The following is a 13,192-nucleotide window of genomic DNA, read 5'->3' on the forward strand; positions in this document are numbered from 1 at the left end:
GTTGTACATTGTATACCCCTGTATGTTGTACATTGTATACCCCTGTATGTTGTGGTCTTTAAGGTGTCCATCTAATAGTTTTTTGAAACTATCAATGCTCCCTGCTGACACCATTGCCTGTGGAAGAGAATTCCACATCCTTACCGCTCTTACAGTGAAGAACCCCTTACGCATTTTAAGGTTAAACCGCCTTTCCTCTAGTTTTAGTGAGTGGCCACGTGTCTTATTGTATTCCCTTAATCTGAATAGTTTGTTCCTTATGCTAGGGTCGCCAGTACAGTATTTGTACATTGATATCATATCCCCCCTCAATCGTCTCTTCTCCAGAGAGAATAAGTTCAGTGCCTGTAGCCTCTCCTCATAGCTGATGTCCTCCATTCACCTAATTATTTTTGTTGCCCTTTATCAATGCAGACCTGCGAAGTATTGAAGTGAATGGCAGTCCCAGCCTGGGTTCCCAACGCGTTTCACTCTGCCCCTCTGAGCTTAAAGGATAATTCCATCCTAACACTACAATCCTGGCATCTATAGATCTCCACAATCGAACACTGACCTATCTAGCCATGTGAAGAAGAAATCCGTATACTGTATTTTCTGGCGTATAAGACTACTTTTGAACCTCAAAAAAATCCCTCAAAAATGGGGGGTCGTCTTATACGCCGAGTATAATATCTCCAAGGTAACCTAAGTATTACCGGTAGATGTAATCTCAAGACGCTGGCTGTGTTGGAATCCTGTACCGGTATACCGTATGTACCGTAGCTTCAGCTACATACAGTATACTGCGCTGAGCCAATCACAGTGAGCGATATATTCTATTATTTAATGCAAAGCCTGCTTGGATTGGTGGAGTAACATCAGCCCTCCTCTCTGACTCTGACAATCCAAGCAGGCTTTGCATTCAATAATAGAATACATTACTCACTGTGATTGGCTCAGCGCAGTATACTGTATGTAGCTGAAGCTACGGTACATACGGTATACCGGTACAGGATTCCCACACAGCCAGCGTCTTGAGATTACATCTACCGGTAATACTTAGGGTACCTTGGATATATTATGAGAGATTACATGTATTACAGTACTTGGGGTACCTGGGAGATCTATGAGAAATCTGATGTTTTTCAATGGTGTTGCTTTGCTTCGGAAGGGGGGTAGTCTTATACGGCGAGTATAGCCCAAAACCTATGTTTTAACTTGAAAATTAGGGGGGGAGTCGTCTTATACGCCCAGTCGTCTTATACGCCGGAAAATACGGTACTTACCTTTTTTGAAGCCGATCCGACCCGATCTCCAGCAGCAGAAGCTCTGCAGAGGACACGGCTGACAACGGCCGGGGAGGGACGTCACCCATAGACTTACAATGAGGCTTTTGTTGTCGGCTGAGGAGGAAGAGGAAGAAGAGGAAGAAGAGACGAGGAAGAAGAGGAAGAAGAGACAAGGAAGAAGAGGAAGAAGAGGAAGAGGAGGAAGAGGAAGAAGAGGAAGAGGAAGAAGAGGAGGAAAAGGAGGAAGAGGAAGAAAAGGAGGAAGAGGAAGAGGAAGAGGAAGAGGAGGAGGAAGGGGGTTGATAAATATGTCCTTTACCAGGCCCTTCCTTTCCTGAATGAACAGAGTGAGCGATCGGTACCAATCACTGCTGTGTCCATTCATCACTGTGTTTGCCTTGCTTCAGTTTGTGAATGAGCATTTCCAATTCATTCATCTTTGCAGCTGATAAATCCATGTCCTCAGTAAATTTCCACGGGGAAGGGGGGGAGGGGGACCCTGTCAGGTAGGCTGTATGTGGTCCTGTGATTTCTAACAGCAGGGGGCGGTATCTGTTCTCAGCTCCGCCCCTCCATTGTTTGAAGAAAGAAGAAATGACAGAGTATATATTCAGACATGGATAGAATACTGACGGGAAAATGTGCTCTCTGCCAGAGGAACATCGCAGTCCATGCAATCATCGATGAAACAGATACAGACATTCTCCGCCTTCAGCTCCACCCCCGAGATCCACTGCAGGCCGCCGCCCCCTCCGCTTCTACTGATCTTCAGAGGCTCGGCATTCTTAAACAGCCACGTGGCGGCTTTATTCAGCTGACCTTCAAAATGGAACCAGAAGAAATTATTGCATGGGTAATGTGATCAGATTCAGCTCCCGTACAGCTCCCGTACAGCCCCCGTACAGCTCCCGTACAGCTCCCGTACAGCCCCCGTACAGCCCCCGTACAGCTCCCCGTACAGCTCCCCGTACAGCTCCCGTACAGCTCCCCGTACAGCTCCCCGTACAGCTCCCCGTACAGCTCCCCGTACAGCTCCCCGTACAGCTCCCCGTACAGCTCCCCGTACAGCTCCCCGTACAGCTCCCCGTACAGCCCCCGTACAGCTCCCGTACAGCTCCCGTACAGCTCCCCGTACAGCTCCCCGTACAGCTCCCGTACAGCTCCCCGTACAGCTCCCGTACAGCCCCCGTACAGCTCCCGTACAGCTCCCGTACAGCTCCCGTACAGCTCCCGTACAGCCCCCGTACAGCCCCCGTACAGCCCCCGTACAGCCCCCGTACAGCCCCCGTACAGCTCCCGTACAGCTCCCGTACAGCCCCCGTACAGCTCCCGTACAGCCCCCGTACAGCTCCCGTACAGCTCCCGTACAGCCCCCGTACAGCCCCCGTACAGCCCCCGTACAGCCCCCCGTACAGCTGGGGAGGCCACGCCTTGCACCGTACCTTGTGTAGTCAGCAGAGCCCTCCTACAATCTTCCATGGAAAATCCGAGCTCCTGCAGCCGTGCCAGCTGGTTTTCTGGATGAAAAACAAAAGAAAGTGAGAGAATGAGAACCCCTCCCCCCGGGTTCTTCCCCATAGTTAGTAAACGCAATAACTTTAATTTCCTTTTTTTTGAGAATTTTATATTAAAAAATGTGAAAAATATTGTTTTTTTTTCAGAATTCTCGCTCTTTTTTTGTTTATAGCGCAAAAAGTAAAAATCGCACAGAGATCAAATACCACCAATAGAAAGCTCTGTGGGAAAATAAGGACGTCAATTTCATTTTGGTACAGCGTCGTACGACCGCGCAATTGTCCGTTAAAATCACGCAGTGCCGAATCGCAAAGTACCCCTGGTCTTTGAGCAGCCAAATCCTCCGGGGCTTAAGTGGTTAAATTAAAAAATAACTTACCGGCTCTGTATAATAGTTTGTATCCTCTTCTCGGGTCCCCGGCCCGCGCTCCTGACCCCTCCCCCCTGCTGAGTGGCCCCAGAGCAGGCAGCTTGCTATAGGGGCACCCAAGCCAAACCTCTGTGTCTCCATTCAGACTCAGAACCGCAGCTCAGCCCCGCCCCCGTCTCTCCTCATTGGCCTACTAACTTTGATTGAGGCCGCGCCTCTGCTCTATGTGTCCATTTAGACTCGAAGCCATGGCTCAGCCCCGCCCACTCTCTCTCTCTTTATTGGCCTACTAACTTTGATTGAGGCCGCGCCTCTGCTCTATGTGTCCAGTCTCGGAGCCATGGCTCAGCCCCGCCCACTCTCTCTCTCTTTATTGGCCTACTAACTTTGATTGACAATGTGAGAAATCTGTTGATTGGGAGAACTTTTTACACCCAAATCCCAAATTTCTGCACACAAATCCTCTATAGGGGGATTTACTGAACATTTATATATAAACCAATGTGAATATTTTCCTCTCAGTGTAGAATTAGGTTTGCTGGTATTTGGCTCCATGAATTGTGTTTTAGGATTTTTTCATACTGGTTTTACTATAAACGGAATCTTTTTTTGCCCATTAAAATCCCACTATAGAGGGTTTTTTTTTTTGTGTACAATAACTTTGATTGATAACAGTGGGAGCCAATGGCGCCAGCTGCTGTCTCAGCCAATGAGGAAGAAAAGTCCTGGACAGCCGAAGCTGTTGTGCAACATCGCTGGATGGAGATGGGGCTCAGGTAAGTACTGGGGGGGCTCAGGTAAGTATTAGGGGGGCTCAGGTAAGTACTGGGGGGGGCTCAGGTAAGTATTAGGGGGGCTCAGGTAAGTATTAGGGGGGGGGCTCAGGTATTAGGGGGGCTCAGGTAAGTACTGGGGGGGGGCTCAGGTAAGTATTAGGGGGGCTTAGGTAAGTACTGGGGGGGGCTCAGGTAAGTATTAGGGGGGCTCAGGTAAGTACTGGGGGGCTCAGGTAAGTAATGGGGGGGCTCAGGTAAGTAATGGGGGGGCTCAGGTAAGTAATGGGGGGGGCTCAGGTAAGTAATGGGGGGGCTCAGGTAAGTACTGGGGGGGCTCAGGTAAGTATTAGGGGGGGGGGGGCTCAGGTAAGTACTGGGGGGGCTCAGGTAAGTATTAGGGGGGGGGCTCAGGTAAGTACTGGGGGGGCTCAGGTAAGTATTAGGGGGGGGGGCTCAGGTAAGTATTAGGGGGGGGGGGCTCAGGTAAGTACTGGGGGGGCTCAGGTAAGTATTAGGGGGGCTGCTGCACACTGAAGGTTGATGCAAAGAATGCATTAGGATATAAAAAAACTTCTGCCTTAAGAATTACTTAAAAAAAAAAAAAAAAAATCACTCTGCATTCCTTTTTGCACACATTTTGTAAGCCTGAATCCATAAAATTTATATTTAATATTATGCTTTGTGAATGTAAAAGAGAAGTTTGGTTTAAAAAAAAAAAAACAACAAAAAAAAAACATGCAGGGGGCGGGAGCGCCGGGCCGTGCAGGGGGCGGGAGCGCCGGGCTGTGCAGGGGGCGGGAGCGCCGGGCCGTGCAGGGGGCGGGAGCGCCGGGCCGTGCAGGGGGCGGGAGCATCGTTCCGTGCAGGGGGCAGGAGTGGCGGGGCCGTGCAGGGGGCGGGAGCGCCGGGCCGTGCAGGGGGCGGGAGCGCCGGGCCGTGCAGGGGGCGGGAGCGCCGGGCCGTGCAGGGGGAGGGAGCGGCTGGCTCAGTCTCCAGTAGATCGCTGATAGGCTGACCCAGCTGGTGGTCCAGGCTTACTGGATCCTGACGGTAAAGGCAGAATCAATTAAGCACCTGGACCGGCTGAGTGACGTCAGCTGACAGCGGACTTTAGACCATTGTCAGCTGAAATTGGGTCACAGAAGTGCAGAATGAAGTGCCCCCCCTTTGCCCCCCCTGTGATCAATAAGAGAAGTGCAGCCAAAAAAAAGCTTTCCCCGGAATTCTCCTTTAACCGCTTGCCGACTGCGCACAGTATATTTACTGCGGCAGTCGGCCCCGGCCAGGCAGAGTGACGTAGGTCTACGTCGCTCGCCTGTCACTCCTTCCAGAGCCAATAGCGGGCGGGCGCGCGCCCGCCTCGGCTCGTTCACGGAGGAGTGCGGGAGTGTGACTGGCGGACCCGATGTCACACTACGATCGCCGGTACAGCGGGAGAAAGACAGAGCGGCTTGTGTAAACAAGCCACCTGTCAGTTCTCCCTGTGTAAAAGTGAAGATCAGACAGTTCTACTATGTAGAACTGTTGATCTTTGTTTTTACACTAGTAGACCTGTCCCTGCACAGTTAGAATCACGCCCCTAGGACACACTTAACCCCTCCCTGTCCAATACTGTTAACCCCTTCCCTGCCAGTGTCATTTTTGCAGTAACAGTGCATATTTATAGCACTGATTACTGCAGTAATGTCACTGGTACCCCCAAAAGTGTCAAAAATGTCAGTCAAGGGTCCGATCTGTCCGCCGCAATGTCGCAGTACCGCAAAAAAAAATCGCAGATCGCCGCCATTACTGGTTAAAAAAAAACACCAAAAATGACAAAAATCTTTCCCTTTGTTAGTAAACGCGATAACTTTTGCGCAAACCAATCAAAATACGCTTTTTGCGATTTTTTTTACCAAACATAGGTAGCGTAAAACAAATTGGCCGAAAATTTTAAAAAATTTTGATTTTTACATTTTTTTTTGGGGGAATTTCATATGAAAAAAAGTGAAAAATATTGTTGTTTTTGCAAAAATTACGCTCTTTTTTTGTTTATAGCGCGTGATCAAAAAATCGCACAGGTGATCAAATACCACCAAAAGAAAGCTCTGTTTGTGGGAAAAAAAGGACGTCAAATTCGTTTAGGTACAGCGTCGCACGACCGCGCGATTGTCCGTTAAAGTCACGCAGTAAAAAATCGCAAAATAACCCCTGGTCTTTTAGCAGGAAAATCCTCCGGTGGTAAAGTGGTTAACATTCCAAGCAACAAACATGTTTAGAGTCTTCTTTTCAATCCTAATAAAATAATGAGTCGGCAATACTGGGATTCTATCACATACAGGCTGTGCAGTGACTGGGAACCAATTCTACCCAAGGCTCCAATCACACCGGAGCGCGTCTCCAAAGTAGCGATTTCCAGCGTGACTTTTGGTGCAGTTTTATTCGGACTGTACATTCTATGGATCAAAGTCGCATCAAAAGTCACACCAAAGTACTGCAGGTAACTTTTCAAAGTCGCTGCGACTTTAAGTCCCACTGATTTGAATAGGTGCCACAGAAAAGAATGGGGTGCGATTTGTTATGCGACTTTGATGTGTGAATGGAATCTTACCTAAAAAATAATCAGACATCTTTTCTTGTCTACAATAGAGGATAGGATCCGAGTAATTCAAATTACTGAATGTAAAAAGTGACATCACCATGATTGTGAGCGGAGGGAATCGATCCCTACCTAGGAGGGGATCCATGACGTGTCGGGGGGTCTCGCTCTCCTTGGTGACTCCGGTTGGACTGGCAGATGCAGCGGAGGGTTCAGGAGCTCCGGACTCCGGGGAACTCGTCTGCTCAGGGATGGATTTTGCGATTGCCAGAAATAACAGCACATCGTTATAGGACAGTCTGATGTCCAATGTCTGCAGCTGGATCTATTTCAAATACAAATAATTAATAATTCGGATTTGCTCTGATTGGGTGATGCAGGCGCTGATTTATTAAACATTTCTGTGTTTTCAGACATTTACATAAAATTGAAGCCAAAATCACAAACAGGAAATCAGCAGAAGGGACAGAACTCAGTCCTTGTGCTGATTCCTCTTCTGGTAGTAAAAACCTTCCTCTGTCCTTCATCCCATCCCCCACCCTCACCACTATATTCTTCTGATGTGGGAGGAGTTATTACACCTCCTGCTAGTTGGAGGTCATGTCCCCGTGTTCTTGATTTTGGTTTCCCGCCCCCCTGAACCTTATTCACCCCCTTCTGCCCTTCATTTATTTCCAGGGTTCACTCCGGTCTCCCCTTTCCCTTCTTTCCTCCAGACTCTACATATTAACCACTTGCTGACCAGCCTACAGTAATTTAACTACTGGCCGGTGGCTTAAGCAGGCACTGTGACGTACTAGTAGCCCCAGCGGCACAATCTGCCCCCGCTGTGCCCGGTACTTGGCATTGGACCACTGTGAGCGGCACAGATACCACGTGGTTGCTGTGTGATCACATGACACATAGTAAATAACAGAAGCCAATCATGACATCATTGTGTACTGCTGTGTGTGATCTGTGATTGGCCACCAGTGAGAACATGGAAACTGGGCCAATCACAGCACCCTGTACCATGTGATAGCTGTGGGCCAATCACAGCACCCTGTACCATGTGATAGCTGTGGGCCAATCACAGCACCCTGTACCATGTGATAGCTGTGGGCCAATCACAGCACCCTGTACCATGTGATAGCTGTGGGCCAATCACAGCATCACAATAGTAAACAATGAGTAATGAATGAAAGCCATTCATGACAGTTGAAACAATTGCTGTGACAGTGATCATCATTGTATCAGCAATCACCGTGTAAAAAATAATTAAAATCCCTCATCACCCATTTTCATTATTTGAAAAAAAAAATTGTATAAAAAAAAAACATTTGATTTATTATTTTTGCACATACTGTCACCAGTCATATGATGATGCTTTAGGCTTCGTTCACATATAGTGTTTTGGATTGTGATCGGAAATTCCTATATGTGAATGGAGCCTTACTGGTGACGGTAAAAAAAAAAAAAATTGTGACAAAAAATTACAACTTCAAAAACCTCGACATGCCTCTTACTAAATACCTCAGACTGTCTACTTTCCATAAAGGGGTGAGTTGGGGGGTATTTGTACTAGGGGGGGGGGGTGATTTGGGGGTATTTGTACTGGGGGGGGCGGATTTGGGGGGTATTTGTACTGGGGGGGGGGTGATTTGGGGGGTATTTGTACTGGGGGGGGAGTGATTTGGAGGTATTTGTACTGGGGGGGAGTGATTTGGGGGGATATGTGTACTGTGGGGGGTGATTTGGGGGGTATTTGTACTGGGGGGGAGTGATTTGGGGGGATATGTGTACTGGGGGGGGGGTGATTTGGGGGGTATTTGTACAGGAGGGGTGATTTGGGGGGTATTTGTACGGGGGGGTGATTTGGGGGGTATTTGTACAGGAAGGGGGGTGATTTGGGGGGTATTTGTACAGGGGGGGTGATTTGGGGGGGTATTTGTACAGGGGGGGTGATTTGGGGGGGTATTTGTACTGAGGGGGGGGTGATTTGGGGGGTATTTGTACTGAGGGGGGGGGGTGATTTGGGGGTTATTTGTACTGGGGGAGGGGGTGATTTGGGGGGTATTTGTACTGGGGGGGTGATTTGGGGGGTATTTGTACTGTCCTGGTGCTTTCACTCCTCGAGAAATGAGATGGGCCGTCAGTACATCAGGATTGATCATTTATCAGATATATATCTCATAGTTTGTGGATTCTATAACTTTCCCACAGATAAATAATATTCACTGATTTGGGGTATTTTCACCAAAGAAATGGAGCAGAATACAACAAAAACTAAAAAAAAAAACATTTTTTTTTTTCTTCAAAATATTCATTCTATTTTCATTTATATAGCAAAACATAAAAAGCGCAGTGCAGAACGAATACCACCAAAAGAAAATTCTATTTGCATGAAAAAAAATGATATAAATGACATCTGGGTACAGCGCTGCATGACTGCGCAATTACCAGTTACAATATTGCAGTGCTGAAAGCAAAAAATTTAATTTTTTAGATTACTGTAAAATCCATTTCTCTGATGTTCATTGACAGACACAGCTCCTGATCTTCTTAACCATTGGGTTATACTGCCCCCTACAGGAGTAGGACACTAGGCAGAAAAAAAAAGTTTGGCTACGCCTACGGGCGGTCCCAGGGGGTATACTCCCTCTCTCTGCTATAAGGTTTGTTACAAGCAGTGTGAGAAGAATAATAACTCCACAGAGGGGGGCGCTGTGTCCATCAATGAACATCAGAGAAATGGATTTTACGGTAAGTCTAAAATCCCGTTTTCTCTTTCCTTCATTGATGGACAACTTCTGATCTTCATAACCATTGGGACGTCCCAAAGCAGTGCTAAACATGAGGGGTGGGAACAGCGAAAAATAAATTCCCAAGGCTAAACTATAGACAACCAGGTGAACCAGAAGCTCAACCAAAACAACTGGAGCCCCCCTGAAAAGAACAATACACCCTCAGAGAGGACCGGGTCCTCTAACCAGCAGCCTGCAAAACCTTCCGGCCAAAGGAAGCATCCGCAGATGCCAACACTTCCACTCTATAGAACTTTGTGAAAGTGTGAACCGACGACCAGGTGGCCGCCTTGCAAACCTACATCACCAACGCCTGATGATGGAAGGCCCAGGAGGCACTGAGCACCCGAGTAGAATGAGCCTTGACAAGGAAAGGAGGAACCTGACCCCTGATGGAATAGGTCTGAATTACCGTCTATCTGGAAATGGTCGCAGAGGAAGCGGACAGTCCTTTCCGAGGACCATCTGTGAGCAGAAATAGAGAGTCTGACTTCCTAAAAGACTCCATAGCTGCCAGGTACACCCTAATCGCCCGAATCACATCCAAGGCATACAAAACAATTTCCTTCAGATGTTTTGGCCTGGGGCACCGGGAAGGCAACACAATATCTTCATTCAAATGAAAATCAGAGACAACCTTTGGAAGGAACGACAGACAGAGGCGAAGAAATACCTTAACTCTGTAAACCACCAAGTAAGGTGAATGTTAGGATAACGCAGCCAATTCCAACACCCTGTGCGCAGAGGTGATAGCCATCAAAAAGGCCAACTTCTGGGACAGTGTAAGAAGGGGAATCTTCTCAAGATTCTCAAAGGGAGGCTTCTGGAAGACTGAGAGAAAAAAATTGAAGTCCCAAGGCGGTGACTGTACTGGAGGAGCCAAGTGCCGAACTCCCTGAAGAAAAGTACGCACCAGGGAGTATGTGGCCAAGGGCCGTTGAAAGAAGACTGCTAAGGTCAACACCTGGCCCTTCATAGTACTCAAGGCCAGTTTCTGCTCTGCCCATTGAAGGAAGGACAAGATCCGAGCCACCGAAAAAGAATGAGGATGAACTCCAAGACACTCACACCACGCAATGTACATCTTCTTCCACGTACGATGGTAGATCTTCCTACAAGTAGATTTCCTAGCTTTTAACAGCGTTGAAATCACTGACTCAGACAAACCTCTATTCATCAGCACCTGGCGTCCAACAGCCAAACTGTTAAAGCCAGCGACTGTAAAGGAGGATGGAAGATTGGTCCTTGGGACAGCAGATCCTCCCAGAGAGGAAGCTTCCAAGGAACGCCGATGACCAGCGGCACCAGATCGGTGTACAAAGCCCGTCTGAGGCCACTAAGATGACTGGAATCCCTTCTGCCTCAATCCTGAGTAGAAGTCTTGGTAGAAGCTTAGGAGGAGGAAAGGCATAAATAAGACGATACTGACCCCCAGGGGCCACCAGCATGTCTGTGGTGTCCACCAGAGGATCCCATGACTGAGCCACTGACCTCTGCACCTTTCTGTTGAGCCGGGACGTGGCGGCTGAATCAGATTCAGGATCTGAGGAGACAGATGAGGCAGGGGGTGCTTTTTGCTAGCCAGTCGCCCAAAAAAACCCCTCCACCCGGGACACAAAGGACTCCAGGACTGCTGTCATTGCATCAATGGATGGTTGGGACCTGGAGGGCCCCCGCAGCCTCTGAGAGGGGATCAGGTGGGGAAATGTGCTCCAAAGACTCCATGACTCAATAGGGGGACCCCACAAGAAAAAGGTGTAAAAACACTATTAAGGGACACTCCCACCACTCCGGCAGCACCACTTTTGGTCGACAGTAACAGAGCACCTAATCGATCCTCAGCAGAGAGGGAGAGAACCCCACCAGACTCACCACCCAGCAAAAACAGGCATCTGCCGCCACCAGAATAATCTGCACTCCCAAGTGCGGCGATCAGAAAGTGAAAAGATCCAGGAGTCAGCGCCAGAGGATGAGGAGGGGCTCCCACCGCCAAAATCGCCGCCCACAGAGCTCCACTGTCATGGCCACCGCCAAAACCGCCACCGCAAAGCCGAACTACACAAACATGGCCGCTGTGCATTGAGCACATAGGCACCCTACTCTCACCCCAGGCGGTGGTCTAGGCCACCCCAGCTTCAATAAAGGAGGGGGGGGGGTGGATTAGGGGCGATATGGCCCACAGGGGCCACCAGGCAAATGAGGGGGGTGCCTAATGGGAAGGAGGGGAACCCAGGGGTCTGAGCATCCCATGGAGGGGCCCACGTACAGCCCAAAACCCTCCAGGGGGATAGTCACTTACCATACCAGGAACCAGGCAGGCACTGCTCCTGACAACCTCTTCCCCATTGAAATGGGGAGGCTGTCGGCCAGGAGGAATGCTGCGACTCGGGCCGAGACCCAGTCGTATGTGACCTCGCGAGACGTTTAACTCGCAGGCCAGCCCCCGTCCAGTGGGACTATTATCGCGGCAGACCTAGCATGGAGCTCAAGTCTGAGCGCGCTCGCTGGCCAGACTGGGGTGACCACTGGATCCAGATTATCCAGCCCATCTCCCAGACCGGCAGTTGATTGCAGATCTCACAGGAAAAAACCAGGAGAAAAATTTCTATCTAGAAAGAAAAAAATACCAGGACCAGAAATCCCAGCAAGGAACTCGGTCCTTACTCCTGACTAGGCAGAAAAAACTGAGTGCCTATAGCAGAGAGGGGGAGTATACCTCCTGGGACTGCCCATAGGTGTAGCCAGACTTTATTTTCTGCCTAGTGTCCTACTCCTGTAGGGGGCAGAATAACCCAATGGTTAAGGAGATCAGGAGCTGTGTCCGTCAATGAACGAAAGAGAAAATAGTCTGGTCATGAAGGGGGGAAACTATCTGTAAGGCGAGTGGTTAATTACCTCAAGTCTATCCTGATATTATTCCCTGAATCTTTCACCATGTTTGTTCCGTCTCTGGACTCGTTCTATCTTATCAATATCTTTCTGTAAGTGAGATCTCCAGAACTGAACACCGCATTCTAAATAAGGTCTCACTAAAGATCTATATAGAGGAATCAGGACCTCCTTCCTCCTGCTGGGGACCCCTCTAGTGATATCTATATACAGTGCTTTGCGAAAGTATTCAGCCCCCTTGAACTTTTCAACCTTTTGCCACATTTTAGGCTTCAAACATAAAGATATAAAACTGTAATTTTTTGTGAAGAATCAACAAGTGGGACACAATCATGAAGTGGAATGAAATTTATTGGATATTTCAAACTTTGTTAACAAATAAAAAACTGAAAAATTGGGCGTGCAAAATTATTCAGCCCCCTTAAGTTAATACTTTGTAGCACCACCTTTTGCTGCGATTACAGCTGTAAGTCGCTTGGGGTATGTCTCTATCAGTTTTGCACATCGAGAGACTGAAATTTTTGCCCATTCCTCCTTGCAAAACAGCTGGAGCTCAGTGAGGTTAGATGGAGAGCGTTTGTGAACAGCAGTTTTCAGTTCTTTCCACAGATTCTCCATTGGATTCAGGTCTGGACTTTGACTTGGCCATTCTAACACCTGGATATGTTTATTTGTGAACCATTCCATTGTAGATTTTGCTTTATGTTTTGGATCATTGTCTTGTTGGAAGACAAATCTCCGTCCCAGTCTCAGGTCTTTTGCAGACTCCATCAGGTTTTCTTCCAGAATGGTCCTGTATTTGGCTCCATCCATCTTCCCATCAATTTTAACCATCTTCCCTGTCCCTGCTGAAGAAAAGCAGGCCCAAACCATGATGCTGCCACCACCATGTTTCACAGTGGGGATGGTGTGTTCAGGGTGATGAGCTGTGTTGCTTTTATGCCAAACATAACGTTTTGCATTGTTGCCACAAAGTTTGATTTTGGTTTCATCTGAGCAGAGCACCTTCTTCC

General features: G+C 48.4%; 2 protein-coding genes across 2 annotated transcripts in view; one reads left to right on the plus strand and one right to left on the minus strand.

Moving 5' to 3' along the window:
* The window catches only part of CFAP107 (cilia and flagella associated protein 107), a 498,422-nt gene that overhangs the window by 441,378 nt on the left and 43,852 nt on the right, over positions 1–13,192 (plus strand). The window lies entirely within an intron of this gene.
* The window catches only part of VPS13D (vacuolar protein sorting 13 homolog D), a 431,274-nt gene that overhangs the window by 253,626 nt on the left and 164,456 nt on the right, over positions 1–13,192 (minus strand). The window contains exons 34-36 of the mRNA XM_082274036.1: positions 6,640–6,832; positions 2,711–2,785; positions 1,902–2,087 (exon numbers count right to left, since the gene is read on the minus strand). Coding sequence (XP_082130162.1) covers positions 1,902–2,087; positions 2,711–2,785; positions 6,640–6,832 — 454 coding nt within the window. The remainder of the gene's footprint in view (positions 1–1,901; positions 2,088–2,710; positions 2,786–6,639; positions 6,833–13,192) is intronic.

The sequence above is a fragment of the Pelophylax lessonae genome, assembly GCF_965119305.1.
Source record: "Pelophylax lessonae genome assembly, chromosome: 12".
Lineage (NCBI taxonomy): Eukaryota > Metazoa > Chordata > Amphibia > Anura > Ranidae > Pelophylax > Pelophylax lessonae.